Below are 17,572 nucleotides of genomic sequence, written 5' to 3'. Positions count from 1 at the left end.
TTATGCAAATGTTTATAGTTATGTCTTAACTCCCGGGTGGCGCAGTGGTCTAGGGCACTAGCTGTGCCACCAGAGTCTCTGGGTTCGCGCCCAGGCTGGGCTGGGTTCGCGCCCAGGCTCTGTCGCAGCCGGCCGCAACCGGGAGATCCGTGGGGCGATGCACAATTGGCATAGCGTCGTCTGGGTTAGGGAGGGTTTGGCCGGTAGGGAGGGTTTGGCCGGTAGGGATATCCTTGTCTCAGTATGTAAAAAAAAAAAAAAAATGTAATAAAATGTATGCATGTAAGTCGCTCTGGATAAGAGCGTCTGCTAAATGACTAAAATGTTAACGTTTTTTAGATATGGGAGTTAGGATAGCCTGAACATGAAGTGAGTTTAGTATGTCTAGCTTGAACTGATCAAGAGTTACTGTTGGTGAGAAATTGTATGCTAATTTATGCAAATGAGGGAGTTATAGTTGATAAAAGGATATACAAATGTGAAGTTAGGAAAGCCTGAACATGTGATGGTTGCTTTGGTGTCTATCTTGAACGGTTCAATAGTTACTGTTGGCAAGTAATTGTATGCTAATTTATTCAAATTTGTATAGTTATATTTGTTTAAAAAAAATACGAATTTGAAAATAGGATAGCAGTTCAACAGTTACTGTTGGTGATAAATTGTATGCTAATTTATGCAATTTGCTTAGATATAGTTGATAAAAGTGTATAACAATTTTAAGTTAGGATAGCCTGAACATGTGAAAGTTGGTTTTGTGTCTCTAGCTTGAACGGATCAAGAATTACGGATCAAGAATTACTGTTGGTGTGTTATTTGATGCTAATTTGAAGTTGTCATTTTTGAAAGTTTTTTAAGAATTTGAAGTTACATGTGAACCTGAACATGTGGAATTTTGGTGCCTATAATGTAGCTTGAACTTTTCAATAATTATTGTTTGTAGTTTCTTTATGCAAATTCATGCAATTTCATATAGTTATAGTTGATAAAAGTTTAAGAATGAGGAAGCTGGTTTAGTATCTCTAGCTTGAACGGTTTAAGAGTTAGGGTTGGTGATGTATTTTATGAAAATGTATATAATAATAGTTGATAACAGTTTAATAACTTGAAATTAGGATAGCCTGAAAATGAGAAAGTTGGTTTGGTGTGTCTAGCTTAAACGGTTCAATAGTTACTGTTAGCGAGTTATGTTATGCCAACATATGTATACTCACCAAAAATATAAACGCAACATTCAAAAATGTCAAAGATTTTACTGAGTTGGAGTTCATATAAGGAAATGAGTCAATTTAAATGAACGCTTTAGGCCCTAATCTTTGATTTTCATTTGACTGGGCAGGAGTGCAGCCATGGGTGGGCCTTGGGAGGCATAGGCGCAGCCAATCAGCATTATTTCTTTCCCCCAGAAAAGGGGCTTTATTACAGACAGAAATAGTCCAACTCAATCATCTTGGCTAAGAAGAATTTTTTTATTTTATTTATTTTTTATTTCACCTTTATTTAACCAGGTAGGCTAGTTGAGAACAAGTTCTCATTTGCAACTGCGACCTGGCCAAGATAAAGCATAGCAGTGTGAACAGACAACACAGAGTTACACATGGAGTAAACAATAAACAAGTCAATAAACAAATGCTCACTAAACAAATTTGTTCAGAAAATTTGAGAGAAATAAGCTTTTTGTTCGTATGGAAAATTTCTGGGATTTTTTATTTCAGCTCATGAAACATAGGACCAAAACTTTACATGTTGCTTTTATATTTTTGTTCAGTGTAGTTATAACAGCCTCCACTCTTGCTGAGGGGACTTTCTTCCATTCAGCCACAAGAGCATTACTGAGGTCGGGCACTGGTGATTAGGCCTGGCTCGCAGTTGGCGTTCCAATTCATCCCAAAGGCGTTCAATGAGGTTAAGGTCAGGGCTCTGTGCAGGCCAGTCAAGTTCTTCCACACCGATCTCGGCAAACCATTTCTGTATGGACCTCGCTTTGTGCACGGGGGCATTGTCATGCTGAAACAGGAAATGGCCTTCCCAAAACTGTTTCCACAAAGTTGGAAGCGCAGAATCGTCTAGAATGCCATTGTATGCTGTAGCGTTATGTCCCTTCACTGGACCTAAGGGGCCCAGCCTGAACCATGAAAAACCACCCCAGACCATTATTCCTCCTCCACCAAACTTTACCGTTGGCACTATGAATACGAGCAAGTATTCTCAGCTGTCCCGAGTCCACCTGGTCGCGCTGCTGCTCCAGTTTCACCTGTCCAGAGTCTTTGGACTCGGCGGTCACAGTCTGTGAGCTTATGTGGCCTACCACTTCGCGGCTGAGCTATTGTTGATCCTAGATGTTTCCACTTCACAATAACAGCACTTACAGTTGACTGGAGCAGCTCTAGCAGGGCAGAAAGTCACTCAGGTCTTCAATAAGGCCATTCTATTGCCAATGTTTGTCTATGGAGATTGCATGGCTGGGTGCTCGAGTTTATACACCTGTCAGCAACGGGTGTGGCTGAAATAGACGAATATACTCATTTGAAGGGGTGTCCACATACTTTTGTATATATGGTGTAAGTCTATGGCACTTTTATTTCCATTGAAATGTATTGTCAGCTCATTTAAATGTTGCTGTAGTACAAAAAGTATACAATATCAAAAATAAGTTGGGTCGATCTGCACATTTGGAAGTTGGTTTCATGTTAATAGCTTAAGTCGTTTAAGTGCTGGAACGAGCGGAATAAATCAAATAATTATAATAATATGAGTAAGAAAACTGGAGTCGTGCATTTGTTTGCATGTACACCTACTTAACGGCACCTCAAGTATTTGAACATACTGCGTTTATTTAATTACCCAGGACAATTAATCCTGATGAACAAATTGGTTTCTTAATAACTCAAACTTAACTATACTTACCAGTCCCTGAAATCTTCCAGTTTTTGCACGCGCTGCTCAGTGCGTCAATGTCGAGGAAGACTTTTATCTTTCCGCTGTGACACTGGTTATCAAATGTGATCTGGAGAAAGAGACAACTGAAAACAGATTACAAAATGGTCTAACAGTACCAACAGCGCTCCGTGGGCATGATGATGGGGTTACATGTTTAAACACAACAAAGGAAACTTACCGTCACAAAAAATACATAACAGTCGGGTAACTCATGTGAGCGCACTGTTTGCAGGTTGATTCCTTTAAGTTGAAACGTGATCTTGATATCAACAAGCCTGAAAGGAAAACATGCCAACGTTAATAAGAAATCAATCCCCAAATGATCCAAGTACCCCTCGCTGCGGCACAAGGAACGGGTCAAGGTTGGCGGGGTCGGCCCACCACACATTTTCCTTGGTTGAGATGCATTTTCATTCCACCACGCTCGACACAACGTAGCCTGCATGGTGATACATCAGCAGGTACATGTAAAGCCTCAATCACATTACCCATAAGCCAGCGGTTCCCAAACTATGGATTGTGACCCCAAATGGGGTTGCCGAATTTGAAAATGGGGTTGCTGGAGAATTAATCATATGGAAATCAGTCAATTGAAATAAATTAATTAGGCCCTAATCTATGGATTTCACAAACAGGGGTGCAGCCATAAGCCCACCCACTTGGAAGCTAGGCCCACCCACTGGGGAGCTAGGCCCAGCCTATCAGAATGAGTTTTTCCCCACGCTTTATTAAAGAGAGAAATACTCTTCAGCAACCCCCCCCCCCCCCCCCCCCACCCATCATTGTAATTTGGTTAACCTTAAAAATCAAAATTATTCAAATATAAAAGAAACCAGAGCGTGCCCTTAGATCATGGAAAAATTATTCCCATGCTGATTGACTAGGCCCACTACGCCATGAAACCACACACTATTACAGACTTTGATATTACTGGCCACAATTGATATGGTGAAAACAATGTGTGGGGAGGCAGAGGCATAGAAACTCACATCATTATCTTTGTCAGATAATACTGTTAAACAAAGAATTTATGCTATTACTAGTAATCAAGAGGAAACTGACTGAACTCAAACTCCCCAGTTTATGTTCTCCAAAGGGACGTTAGCTGTGAGGGCCGACACCCCCACACACCGACACCCCCACACACCGACACCTCCACACACCGACACCTCCACACAGTTCTGTCTCACGATTCCCGAGAATGAAACTGCACAGGGGATGTGCAGAAAAACAGATTCTACATAGGATCGGATGGTGGGCTTTTGCACAGATGGGGCTCCATCTATCTCCTTCTGCCATAAGGTCGCATTGTATGATACACCGAGAGCAACTGGTGGCAAAAGATCGAAGCACAGAACTCAGAGATATACTGCAGCAGGTAACTTCGATTGTAAACTACATCAAACCACATTCACTGCGCCCAAGCCTGTTTGCAAAACTACATGGAGATATGGGATCAGAGCATGATAATGTTCTATTTCACACTGAGGCTTTTCGCTTTGAGAGAGGAACTTTGTCATTCACAATGGATGTAGCATTCAAATGTTTTTCCCCCCACCTTTATTTAACCAGGTAGGCCAGTTTAAAACAAGTTCTCATTTACAACTGTGACCTGGCCAAGATAAAGCAAAGCAGTGCGACAAAAACACAGAGTTACACATGGGATAAACAAACGTACAGTCAATAACAATAGAAACATCTGTATACAGTGTGTGCAAATTAAGTAAGGAGGTAAGGCAATAAATAGGCTAATAGTGGCGAAGTAATTACAATTTAGCAATTTACATGCTAAATTGATATATGTGCAGATGAGAATGTGCAAGTAGAAATACTGGTGTGCAAAAAAGCAGAAAAACTAAAACAAATAGGGGATTAGGTAGGTAGTTGGTTGGATGGGCTATGTACAGGTGCAGTGATCAGTAAGCTGCTCTGACAGCTGATGCTTAAAGTTAGTGAGGGAGATATAAGTCTCCAGCTTCAGTGATTTTTGCAATTCGTTCCAGTCATTGGCAACAGAGAGCTGGAAGGAAAGGCGGCCAAAGGAGGTGTTGGCTTTGGGGATGACCAGTGAAATATACCTGCTGGAGCGTGTGCTGCGGGTGAGTGTTGCTATGGCGACTAGTGAGCTGAGATAAGGCAGAGCTTTACCTAGCAAAGACTTAGATGACCTGGAGCCAGTGGGTTTAGCGATGAATATTTAGCGAGGGCCAGCCAACGAGAGCATACAGGTCGCAGTGGTGGGTAGTATATGGGGCTTTGGTGACAAAACGGATGGCACTGTGATAGACTGCATCCAATTTGCTGAGTAGAGTGTTGGAGGATATTTTGTAAATGACTAAGGATCGGTAGGATAGTCAGTTTTACGAGGGTATGTTTGGCAGCATGAGTAAAGGATGCTTTGTTGCGAAATAGGAAGCCAATTCTAGATTTAATTTTGGATTGGAGATGCTTAATGTGAGTCTGGAAGGAGAGTTTACAGTCCAACCAGACACCTAGGTACAGGTAGTTGTCCACATATTCTAAGTCAGAACCGTCCAGAGTAGTGATGCTGGAATGGCAGGCAGGTGCGGGCAGAGATCAGTTGACGAGCATGCATTTCATTTTACTAGCATTTAAGAGCAGTTTGAGGCCACGGAAGGAGTGTTGTATGGCGTTGAAGGTCGTTTGGAGGTTTGCTAACAGTGTCCAAAGAAGGGCCAGATGTATACAGAATGGTGTCGTCTGCGTAGAGGTGGATCAGAGAATAACCAGCAGCAAGAGCAACATCATTGATGTAAACAGAGAAGAGAGTCGTCCTGAGAATTGAACCCTCTGGCACCCCCATAGAGACTGCCAGAGAGACTGCCAGCTGCTGTGGGGGTTGCAGAGCTGTTGGCAGGGGTAGTCAGGTGGAAAGCATGGCCAGCCGTAGAGAAATACTTATTGAAATTCGATTATCGTGGATTTATCAGTGGTGACAGTGTTTCCTAGTCTTAGTGCAGTGGGCAGCTGGGAGGAGGTGCTCTTATTCTCCATGGACTTTACAGTGTCCCAAAACTTTTTGGAATTAGTGCTGCAGGATGCAAATTTCTGTTTGAAAAAGCTAGCCTTTGCTTTCCTAACTGACTGTGTGTATTGGTTCCTAACTTCCCTGAAAAGTTGCATATCGTGGGGACTATTCAATGTTAGTGCAGGATGCCACAGGGTGTTTTTGTGCTGGTTAAGGGCAGTCAAGTCCGGAGTGAACCAAGGGCTATATCTGTTCTTAGTTCAATTTCTTTTGAAAGGGGCACGCTTATTTAAGATGGTGGGGAAAGCACTTCTAAAGAACAACCAGGTATCCTCTACTGATGGGATGAGGTCAATATCCTTCCAGGATACCTGGGCCAGGTCGATTACAAAGGCCAGCTCGCAGAAGTGTTTTAGGGAACATTTGACAGTGATGAGGGGTGGTCGTTTGACCACGGACCCATAACGGACGCAGGCAATGAGGCAGTGATCGCTGAGATCCTGGTTGGAAACAGCAGAGGTGTATTTAGAGGGCAAGTTGGTCAGGATGATATCTATGAGGGTGCCCATGTTTACGGATTTGGGGTTGTACCTGGTAGGTTCCTTTATAATTTGTGTGAGATTGAGGGTATCTAGCTTAGATTGTAGGATGGTCGGGGTGTTAATCATATCCCAATTTATGTCACCTAGCAGTACGAACTCTGATGATAGATGGGGGGCAATCAATTCACATATGGTGTCCAGGGCACAGCTGGGAGCTGAGGGGTGTCTATAACAAGCGGCAACAGTGAAGGACTTATTTCTGGAGAGATGGATCTTTAAAAGTAGAAGCTCGAACTGTTTGGGCATAGACCTGCATAGTATGACAGAACTCTGCAGGCTATCTCTACAGTATATTGCAATTCCTCCCCCTTTTACATTTTCCGTCAAGACAAATGCTATTGGGGATGGAAATGTCACAATTTTTGGTGGACTTCCTATGCCAGGATTCAGACACAGCTAGGACATTAGGGTTGGCGGAGTGTGCTCAAGCAGTGAATTAATGAAACTGTTACATTGCCTATGTAACATACATATTTGAGAAATTGAACGAACTAAACGTAAGACGCAGGGGAAATACAAAAACATTCTACAGATGAGTAACCGAATCAGTGGATTCAGAGGAAATAATTCCATGCCCCCTTCCCTTGGGTGTGCACGTTTCTAACAGAAAACAGCATCAGTAAGTGTCCCATACGAGTGGTCTTGTCATTAGCGTGTCTGCCCTGAGATTGGAAGGTTCAATCCCTGGCCGAGTCATACGAAAGTGGGACCTGGATAGTTGCCGTTTGGCACTCAGCATTGAGATAGATTGAGGGTAAGGCCCTGCGATAGACTAGTGTCCTGTTCAGGGCGTGTACTTGTACATCAAGCTGCCTCATGCTACAGAAACAGGACATAGGCTTCTGCTCAATGAGCCGTTCCGGTTCGCACAATCCAAGGCTCGTGCAAGGCTACTTACTTACAAGTGATGACTGCTCACCTCCAACGCTTGGAAGATTACTTTGAGAAATACTTCCCAATCCATGTGACTGTGATCCTGGTTCAGTTGACATGCCGTAAGTTAAATCGAACAGCTGATTTAGCTATCATGTGTCGGGTCACTACGGAGGAGTTTTGGTTCCTGATGTCATGGTTCCATTCCACTACCGACCCCTAGCACTTTGAAAGGCTGATCATGGTTCACATCAACACCATCATCCCAGAAACTCACTACAAACCTGCCAAGAGAGGGCCGCCCATCAAAACTCACGGACCAGGCAAGGAGGGCTTAATCAGATGCAACAAAGAGACCAAAGATACCCCTGAAGGAGCTGCAAAGCGCCACAGCGGAGATTGGAGCATCTGTCCATAGGACCACTTTAAGCCATACACTCCACAGAGCTGGGTTTTACAGAAGAGTGGCCAGAAAAACGCCATTGTTTAAAGAAAAAAATAAGCAAACACATTTAGTGTTCACCAAAAGGTATGTGGGAGACTCCCCAAACATGAAGAAGGTACTCTGGTCAGATTAATCTAAAATTTAGCTTTTTGGCCATCAAGGAAAAGACTGTCTGGCGCAAACCCAACACCTCTCATCACCCCAAGAACACCATCCCCACAGGGAATCCAATTGAGAAAATGTGGTATGACTTAAATATTGCTGTACACCATTGGAACTCATCCAACTTGAAGGAGCTGGAGCAGTTTTGCCTTGAAGAATGGGCAAAAATCCCAGTGGCTAGATGTGCCAAGTTTATAGAGACATACCCCAAGAGACTTGCAGCTGTAATTGCTGCAAAAGGTGGCTCTACAAAGTATTGACTTTGGGGGGTGAATAGTTATGCACGTTCAAGTTCAGTTCTTTTTGTCTCATTTCTGGTTTGTTTCACAATAAAAAATATTTTGTGTCTTCAAAGTGGTAAGCATGTTGTGTAAATCAAATGATGCTAACCCCCCCCAAAAAAACTATTTTAATTCCAGGTTGTGTGGCAACAAAATAGATAAAATGCCAAGGGGGTGAAAACTTTCGCAAAGCCACTGTAGCAAAATCTTCTCTCCACCCCATGTCAAAATGTATAGAATTGCAGCCAACTAGCTTTAATACTGCAACATTTTCTCTATGTGTTCTAAAACTAAAAAAATAATGATTCACTCTCAAGACAGGTGATGCTAAAAATGCAAAGTGGTGGGGAACGCTCATTTCGGTATGCAGACTTGTGGCTTCCACCCCCATCGAAGTTGCCCATCTCTGACTTAGAACCAAACTCCAATGTAAAGCTCAAAAAGTAGCCTACGATTATGTTAGATCGTGAAATGCACATTCAAAAACATTTTTACCTTGACAAATTAGTAGATCACCTGCAAAAAATGTGTCATTTATATTTCACGCACTGCAAAAATTAGAGTGGACCAGAATGTATGTGCTCTCCCCACTAATTATTGTTTCTGCAGTGATAATCGTTGTTTTGAGCTCCAAAATCAGTAGTAGCACTATGCAAATCAGGGAGTCAAATGCGGGAGCTACTTGGTTATGAATGCAGCATAACAGGGCCGTATTCAGAAGGAGGAAGGACACATTGTTCAACGTTGAGAGAAATATTTGATGTAGAACAAATATGCCTCTGATTCTAAGGTAGCAACGTACATGCCCTGCCCACCTGCGGATGTCTTTTTAAGCCATCCATTTCCTATTTGAAGGGTGCAAAATCTACTTGTCACTTACATCTCACTGGATTGAATGGTTTCATTTTATTCCTGCGACTCTTATTCTTGTGCCTATTGTTTTTTCCCGTTAACGTTACAACCACGAAAATGTCTGTAATGACCTGTCGAACACACTCTGTTAATGGCTGAAATGGGCTCAATCGAATACATTGTCTTTTCGTTGCATCTGTATGAACACTGAAGCTTTTTATTATTTAACACATCTCGACACTTATGTCACAAGAAATAACATTATTTTGATGGGTGTTCATTTTTTGTGGAATTGAAAAAGTAATCTTGGAATACAGTTGAAACGTTTACAAATTAAATGCGCTGAAATGAAAACAACTTCCGAAAATGAACACCTGGATTACAGTCATATTAGGTCTGATCTTGCAAACAATGTAAAGTATGTATAGATAGGTGTAAACTAGAGCCAAGCATGTTCATTTTTAATCCGAGGGTATCCTGCTATTGACACACTTGTTGAATTATGCAACAGAACTTGACAACAGTAATAATGAGGCAGTCTAGACAGCACAGGTGCAGGTAGGCCTAGAGAGAGCAAGTTTTTTGGTTGTTGCAGCCCTGTTCCACAGCGCAATGTTAATTTAGTCATATATGCAAATACACCCATTGTATTTATGCAAGTGAGGCATATACATTTTTTTTTAAACAAAATATTTAAAAATGACCTATAAGAAAATATATATATATAAAGCCTTAACAATTTTGATGACTGTTGCTATTCTAAGGAGTCATGTCTGTTCATGGACCTTCCTATTTGCAATGTTAAGAAATTATTTTTGTACTGGACTTGCCCAGGCGAACCCAATGAGCTATATGAACTCGGCTCTGCCCATTTCTTGTCTGTCTGGAACACTGAGGTATGAACAGTTAGGAAAGCCTCCGCAAATGAAAACAAATGGAGGGCAGGCCGACACCAACCGGTTCCGTGTGCCGCGGCGAGGAGCTTTTCCAATGATCAGGGTTGTGTTCATTAGGCTTAAGAAACACTCACTTGTCCAATAAGAAACATGTTACTGTACCTGTAAAATTCCAGATTGAAAAAAGACACATTTTCTGCTTTCCACTGGCTCACGTTTGTTGGATCATGTGTCATACAATCTGCAAAAGATGAAAAGATTGGAACAACTAATTAAACCATATGTAGGCCAAATTAAGTTGTTCAGTTTCAACTGTTCTGCCTGCGGCTATGGAACCCTGACCTGTTCACCGGACGTGCTACCTGTCCCAGACCTGCTGTTTTCAACTCTCTAGAGACTTCAGGAGCGGTAGAGATACTCTTAATGATCGGCTATGAAAAGCCAACTGACATTTACTCCTGAGGTGCTGACTTGCTGCACCCTCGACCACTACTGTGATTATTATTATTTGACCATGCTGATCATTTATGAACATTTGAACATCTTGGCCATGTTCTGTTATAATCTCCACCCAGCACAGCCAGAAGAGGACTGGCCACCCCTCATAGCCTGGTTCCTCTCTAGGTTTCTTCCTAGGTTTTGGCCTTTCTAGGGAGTTTTTCCTAGCCACCGTGCTTCTACACCTGCATTGCTTGCTGTTTGGGGTTTTAGGCTGGGTTTCTGTACAGCACTTTGAGATATCAGCTGATGTCAGAAGGGCTATATAAATGCATTTGATTTGATTTGATTTTGATTCACACTCTTAGACAATGAAGGTTTAACAAGTGAATGGTGTGGTCGGATACCGGTCATTAAAAAATGTATGCGAGTAGACGGCTGATTGGCCAGCTCAGGATGACATCATCCTCTATGAGGAAATAGCAAGCATTTTTTAAACAGCCTGTTTGAAGTTTGATGTGGGGGGTTGAAGTGCTTTTCTCCAATTTATACTTTGGCCACAAATACGAGTATAGGATGAGTCAACAACATTATTTGGGTATGAGTTAACAGAATATTCTCTTTCAAAGTAAGATTTTCACTGGACAGTTACTTTAAAAATGCAACATTTTCTCTCAGGCTCATGTCAAAATTTGTAGAGTAGCAGAAAATTAGCAACATATTATCTCATAGAATAATATTATAAAACGGCAAATGTTTCTCTTCCCCATGGCAAAATGCAGGAAGTTAACCTTTATTATAATTTTTTTTAAATACCCCTCCATATACCCCTGAAAATAGGTATAATAAGTCATGTCAAACTATGTAGAATTGCAGGAAATATGCTTTAAAATGTCACTGTCTACTGTTCATCCTCCCAAATATCTACGCCACAATTTCGCCCTTGGAGTCCACTGACCTTTTTCTAACTGAGCATCAATGTCGTAGGCCTCGTCCGAGGGTTCCACATTGCCTCTCTTGTAGTACTCCTTACAGATGACCAGAGGTAACAGTTTCCCATCCTCCTCAGCGTAACTGATAGGCCCCACAGAGAGGCGCCCCAACTGGCGGTACTGCAGGAAACAGAACGCCATTCAAACACAAGTGCGTTTTGCTCATTACCAGCTACTGTATGTAACGCTATGTGTATGAGTCATAACCTCTAATGAAATGGTGCACCAGCACCATAAACAAAAAAGGACAATCATACTCATAAAACAGTAAAAGGTGGCCTGGCTGGTCTAGCAGTAATGTCGCAGCCTGCAGCACACGTCTACGGTATCGGCGAAGGTAAAATCTGAGCTGCTGCCCTTTGACACGACCTCTCTCTGTTTTTCCCCACTGTCACCCTATATCTCTATAATAAAAAAAAGTATTTAAGAGTGAAATGCTTATGTGTGCAGCATTAGGCTATAACCATGACTCAATATTGATAACCCAGGGGAAAATTGCCTGAACAGTGGCAGAAACCAATTTACTCTGCAAAAATACAGGAATGATTATGAAACCGATGACAAGCAAGGGAGAAAGCGTCGGTAAGAAAGAGAATGGGGATAGAGTAAAAGAGACAGGGGAAAGAGAAGGACAGTCGGGAGACTTGTTTAGATACTAGATCTGCACTCCTACTCTGAGATGCTTTATTATGAATATGGGCCCTGGAGACTTGCCTGATCCAGCACATAGAACAGACTGTCATAGACGGCTTGTTGGGAGAAAAGAGCTACACTGTAATCGTCCTCATCAACTCCGCTATAGTCCTTGAGGAACAGGTTCTTGAAGGTCATGGCATTCTCCTCCTTGTAGGAAACCACAAGCTGGTTGTTCAGTCCAAACAAGATAAGCTTGGTGGGAGAAGAAAAACAGATTTTAAAGGGATAGTATGATGCAACACACATCCGTTTTTTCCTCTGTACTGAAAAGTGCTTTATCATGAAAACTTAATTGCTGACATGCACAATTTTGGGGAATTGTATTAACAATGAACTAATGAACAAAATACTAAAACAGCCTAATCTGGGCATTTGCCTTTCATATCACAACCATATCAAATTGTTTTATCACCAAATCAGTGTAAATTCAACTAATGAGTTGTGAGAGTAAAAAAAATCCATAAGGGTTGATAGCATTCTTAAGCCTTGGTGCCTGTCTGTTACTTTCTGCTCTACCGCCAACTCCTTATGCCATGCCAAACCAATTCCATAAGGAGTTGACAAGACAGCGAGCAGAAACAGACTGACACCCAGAATAGCCATTCTTAGCAATTACCTTTGATAATTCCTAAAAAGAGAGAACAGTTCTAATGATACACTTCTCAGACTATACCTGGGATGTGATCATGACGATTTTCAGGATCTGCACCCCCAGTTTCCATGGTAACTGGCGTCTGGCCCTGTATTTCTCACAAGGGCTCATGAAGTAGTATTTTAGATCATCGCGAAGAATTTCCTCCTTGATTATGCCTTGGCTCATTGTGGAACTAAAAGAAACAACCCAATTCTCATTATTATTAGGCTAAATATGTTTTAAATGTTATTATAGCAACTAAAATGATTGGGAACAACTTGAGGTAAAAACTATCAACTTCAACTCAAATGAATATGATTGAATGAATGAAAATGAATATGACATCTTCATCACATTACTTTTGGACAAGAAAATGACTTACAGGAAGACAAGATAAAACATATAATCTATTTTCTGACAAGTTCCTTTAAGTGTTATCCCATTTGAAAAGGGGAAGGACACACGAGTTCAAATTGAAAGAGAAGTAACCGTTTGAATAAGCAATTTCAGTCAGTTTAGGAAAAAAAGGCTATTTTTCCACCAGATGTGTTTCCGTAAATGCACAAATAAATGTACTGTAGCACTCCCTGTACTGAACACTCCTTGTATTGAACAGTGACTGCAGTCATGTGGGGAAAAGTCCAAGGTTAACTCACTGCACTGAAAATATTTGCACTAGTGTTGACTAGTATGAAGCTTTCGTTGTAACAACGTGAGGTGTTTTGTAAGTCATTTCAGCATATTGTTTTGTAGTCGTACGGTGTAATTTTACAGCTAAGACATAAATTCACTGCACTTAAGTTGAATGACATTTTCTACCAACGTCATGTTAGGCTTATTGATATTGAGAGTTCCTGAATGTCTCAACTCGTATTAAAAGTTCAAAAATTATATTTGACAACTTCTTGTAAGAACTACTCACCCAAGCGGCCCAACTGACTCACTCCCGTCACGATACTGGACTAACAATTCCATAATGATAAGATATGATTGATTTGTTAATTATCATATCACAGAGCAGCATAATATAAGTTACAATGTGTGTCACTCACATGAATCGCTGCTGGTGGACTACACACAGGCATCAGATATCCAATCCAAAGTTGAATTCAGCCAGTTGATACTGTAGTGTATTGTACTGTGATTTGCCAAGCACCTCAACTCCTCCACAGAGTTGAGCGCAGACTAGAGTTAATCACATACCAATGACTGACTCATTGGTGTTGTAAGATTGGCAAATCAGCGCAAATTTTCATGTGCCAATTGAATCTCAACAAGGAAACAGTCGGTAGTTGTATTTGATTAACATTTTATAAAAAAGTATAGATTTCAGCAAACAAAGAAAGGCATGCAACAGAGGAAAAACAGATACACGGTAAAGGTTTAAGAAACAAAAATGGTATGTATCGACGCATAGAGACTCTGAGTCGGGGGTTCATTTAAAAAAAAATAGTCTGCGCTTACCTCCGTGGAGGAGTTTAGGTACTTGGCAATACTGTGATTTGATTCTCATGCAGCAACACTTACAAGGTGGCTTCTCTGAACATACCTGTAGTGCATTTAGCTGCTTAAATATAGTTAACAGTTTAAAAAAACAAAACACTTGATTGGTGGCACATTTATCCGGAAATGTTCGAAATACAGGACAAAGAGAGTTGATAAGCCAACCTTTAACAGCCCATCATGAAATAAATCATGATTTTGAATGTAACACGAAGAATAATAAAATATTTTAATGTCAAATAATGATTTCCTTTCAGCAGTAGAAACAATAGAGATGACTTGTGACATTATGATTTTGAATGTAACACGATCCTGGACTTCCTGACGGGCCACACCCAGGTGGTAAGAGTAGGCAACACGTCTGCCACGCTGATCCTTAACACTGGGGCCCCTCAGGCGTGTGTACCTAGTCCCCTGCTGTATTCCGTGTTCACCCACGACTGCCTGGCCAAACACGACTCCAACACCACCATTAAGTTTCCTGGCGACACAACAGCGGTAGGCCTGATCACCGACAATGATGAGACGGCGTATAGGGCTGGCAGTGTGGTGCCAGGACAACAACCTCTCCCTCAATGTGAGCAAGACTAAAGAGCTGATCATGGACTACAGGAAAAGGCGAGCCGAACAGGCCCGCATTAACATCGCTGGGGCTGTAGTGGAGCGGGTCGAGTGTTAAGTTCCTTGGTGTCCACATCACCAACGAACTGTCATGGTCCAAACATACCAAGACAGTCGTGAAGAGGGCACAACAAAACCCTTTCCCCCTAAGGAGACTGAAAATATTTGGCATGGGCCCCCAGATCCTCAAAAGGTTCTACAGCTGCACCAGAGAGCATCCTGACCGGTTGCATCACCGCCTGGTATGGCAACTGCTCGGCATCTGACCATAAGGCGCTACAGAGGGTAATGCGAACGGCCCAGTACATCACTGGGGCCAAGCTTCCTGCCATCCACGACCTATATAATAGGCGGTGTCAGAGGAAAGCCTATAAAATTGTCAGAGACTCCAGTAACCCAAGTTATAGACCGTTTTCTCTACTACCGCATGGCAAGAGGTACCAGAGTGCCAAGTCTAGGACCAAGAGGCTCCTCAACAGTTTCTACCCCCAAGCCATAAGACTGCTGAAAAATTAACAAAATCGCCACCGGACAATTTACATTAACCCCCCTCTGTTGTACACTGCTGCTTATTATATATGCATAGTCATCCCCACCTACATGTACAAATTACCTCAAATAACCTGTACATTGACTCGGTACCGGTGCCCCCTGTATATAACCTCATTACTTTTATGGGTAAATATTTTCTTAACTCTTCTTGAACTGCACTTTTGGTTAGTTCCCTAAATAATGAACTAGAGTCGACCACAGCCCATATGAGTAGAACCCTATCTAGTGAATAGTGTGCCATTTTGGACAAAGCCTAATAAATCAAATGGAAAAAGACTACATTTTGAGGATCAATTGTATTGTAATTAAGCATTTCACAGTAAAATCTACACTTGTAATCGGCGCGTGTGACAAATAAAGTTTGATTTTATTATTTGCGCTGTCTAATACCTCAAAACACACGGATTTCCTCTCATCCCTTGCCGATAGACAAATTACCTATATATTTTGCTCTGTTTACAATGACAAAAACTACGTTGGCTCAGTCTCTTGTACAGGCAACTCAAAACTTCAACTCAAAACGTCCCGTGTGGCTCAGTTGGTAGAGCATGGCGCTTGCAACGCCAGGGTTGTGGGTTCGATTCCCACGGGGGGCCAGTACAAAAAAAGTATGAATGTATGTACTTGTAAGTCGCTCTGGATAAGAGCGTCTGCTAAATGACGTAAATGTAAATACTGCCCTGAACTGGATGAAGTATTTTGCTCTTCTGATGACTTCTCCAGCATCTGTTAAAAACTTCTTGCCACTATAGGGGGTGCTGTTTCGCATTAGCATAATTTGCTCTACAGATTAAACTGCCTAGTACTCAATTCTTGCTCGTACAATATGCATATTATTGTTATTATTGGATAGAAAACACTCTCTAGTTTCTATAGCCGTTTGAATTATGTCTCTGAGTGGAACAGAACTCATTCTACAGCACTTTTCCTGATAGGGAGTGAGATTTCAGAAATGTTGGCCTCTGGTCCCAGGTCAGTTTTAAAGTCCCTGTAAATCCTATGAGGATACAAACACTGCCCACGCCTTCCTCTAGATGTCAGTAAGTGGTGACAATTTGAATGGAGTCGATTGCGCAATCAGGGCCTGTATAAAACAGCACAAGGCGGAAGTGGATTTCTTTTCCTGCTGCGCCTGACGCACGAAGGACGTTGGACTGGATCTCTTTCCAAGCTTTGGTTTAGCCACTTATATATCGCCGGTCATGTTTTTACTCGTTATAGGTGTTAAAGACATCATAAGGTAGTTAATTTAAACCGTTTTATAGCAATTTATATCCGTTTAGTGCGATTTTGAGGCAATTCTTGGTGATGCACTTTGAAGCTTTGGGCACGTTTCCAGTACCGGTCGAACGTTAGTGGGCATTTCGACGGACAAGAGGACATCTTTCGACCAAAAGAAGATTAGACCCAAGAAAGGATACATTGCCCAAGATTCTGATGGAAGATCACCTCATAGTAAGAAATATTTAAGATGATAAATCGTTGTTCTGTCAATTTTTTTAACGCATATTCCGCCATTTTCTTTGGTATAGCTTCGCTTGGCGAACCCTGTATTGCACAGTAAGGATAATTTTAGAAATGTAATTCAGCGATTGCATTAAGAACTAATTTGTCTTTCGATAGCTGTCCAACTTATATTTTTTTAGTCAAGTTTATGAATAGTTAATCATGAGACAAGATCACTGTCAAATATGGCGCCTGACATTTTCAGGCTAGTTTTGCTAGTATTGTCATTGTATAACCACGTTTTTTTTGTGGCTAAATATGCACATTTTCGAACAAACTCTATATGTATGTTGTAATATGATGTTACAGGAGTGTCATCGGAAGAATTCTGAGAAGGTTAGTGAAAAAATTAATATATTTTGGCGATGATTACGTTATCGCTCTCTTTGGCTTGAATCGATGCTCTGGTAACGTTTGCACATGTGGTATGCTAATATAACGATTTATTGTGTTTTCGCTGTAAAACACTTAGAACATCTGAAATATTGTCTGAATTCACAAGATCTGTGTCTTTCCATTGCTGTGAGCTGTGTATTTTTAAGAAATGTTTTATGATTAGTAATTAGGTAATACACGTTGCTCTGTGTATTTAT

At 41.5% G+C, this 17,572-nt stretch overlaps 1 protein-coding gene across 4 annotated transcripts in view; it reads right to left on the bottom strand.

Moving 5' to 3' along the window:
- Positions 1–13,982, bottom strand: part of mcoln2 (mucolipin TRP cation channel 2) — a 43,884-nt gene extending 29,902 nt beyond the window's left edge. The window contains exons 1-7 of one of the 4 annotated variants that reach the window (XM_071344469.1): positions 13,850–13,982; positions 12,837–12,990; positions 12,182–12,355; positions 11,434–11,587; positions 10,200–10,278; positions 3,116–3,212; positions 2,905–3,004 (exon numbers count right to left, since the gene is read on the bottom strand). In XM_071344469.1, the coding sequence (XP_071200570.1) occupies positions 2,905–3,004; positions 3,116–3,212; positions 10,200–10,278; positions 11,434–11,587; positions 12,182–12,355; positions 12,837–12,983 (751 nt within the window). In that variant the 5' untranslated portion in view covers positions 12,984–12,990; positions 13,850–13,982. Of the gene's footprint in view, positions 1–2,904; positions 3,005–3,115; positions 3,213–10,199; positions 10,279–11,433; positions 11,588–12,181; positions 12,356–12,836; positions 12,991–13,179; positions 13,291–13,719 lie in introns of those variants that run through there. The other 3 variants (XM_071344467.1, XM_071344470.1, XM_071344468.1) reach the window with 3 other exon arrangements.
- Between the last annotated feature and the right edge of the window lie 3,590 nt (positions 13,983–17,572).

Source organism: Salvelinus alpinus, chromosome 16 (genome assembly GCF_045679555.1).
Source record: "Salvelinus alpinus chromosome 16, SLU_Salpinus.1, whole genome shotgun sequence".
Lineage (NCBI taxonomy): Eukaryota > Metazoa > Chordata > Actinopteri > Salmoniformes > Salmonidae > Salvelinus > Salvelinus alpinus.
Note: the sequence above shows the minus strand (reverse complement) of the source record. Positions and strands in the feature narration are given on the sequence as shown.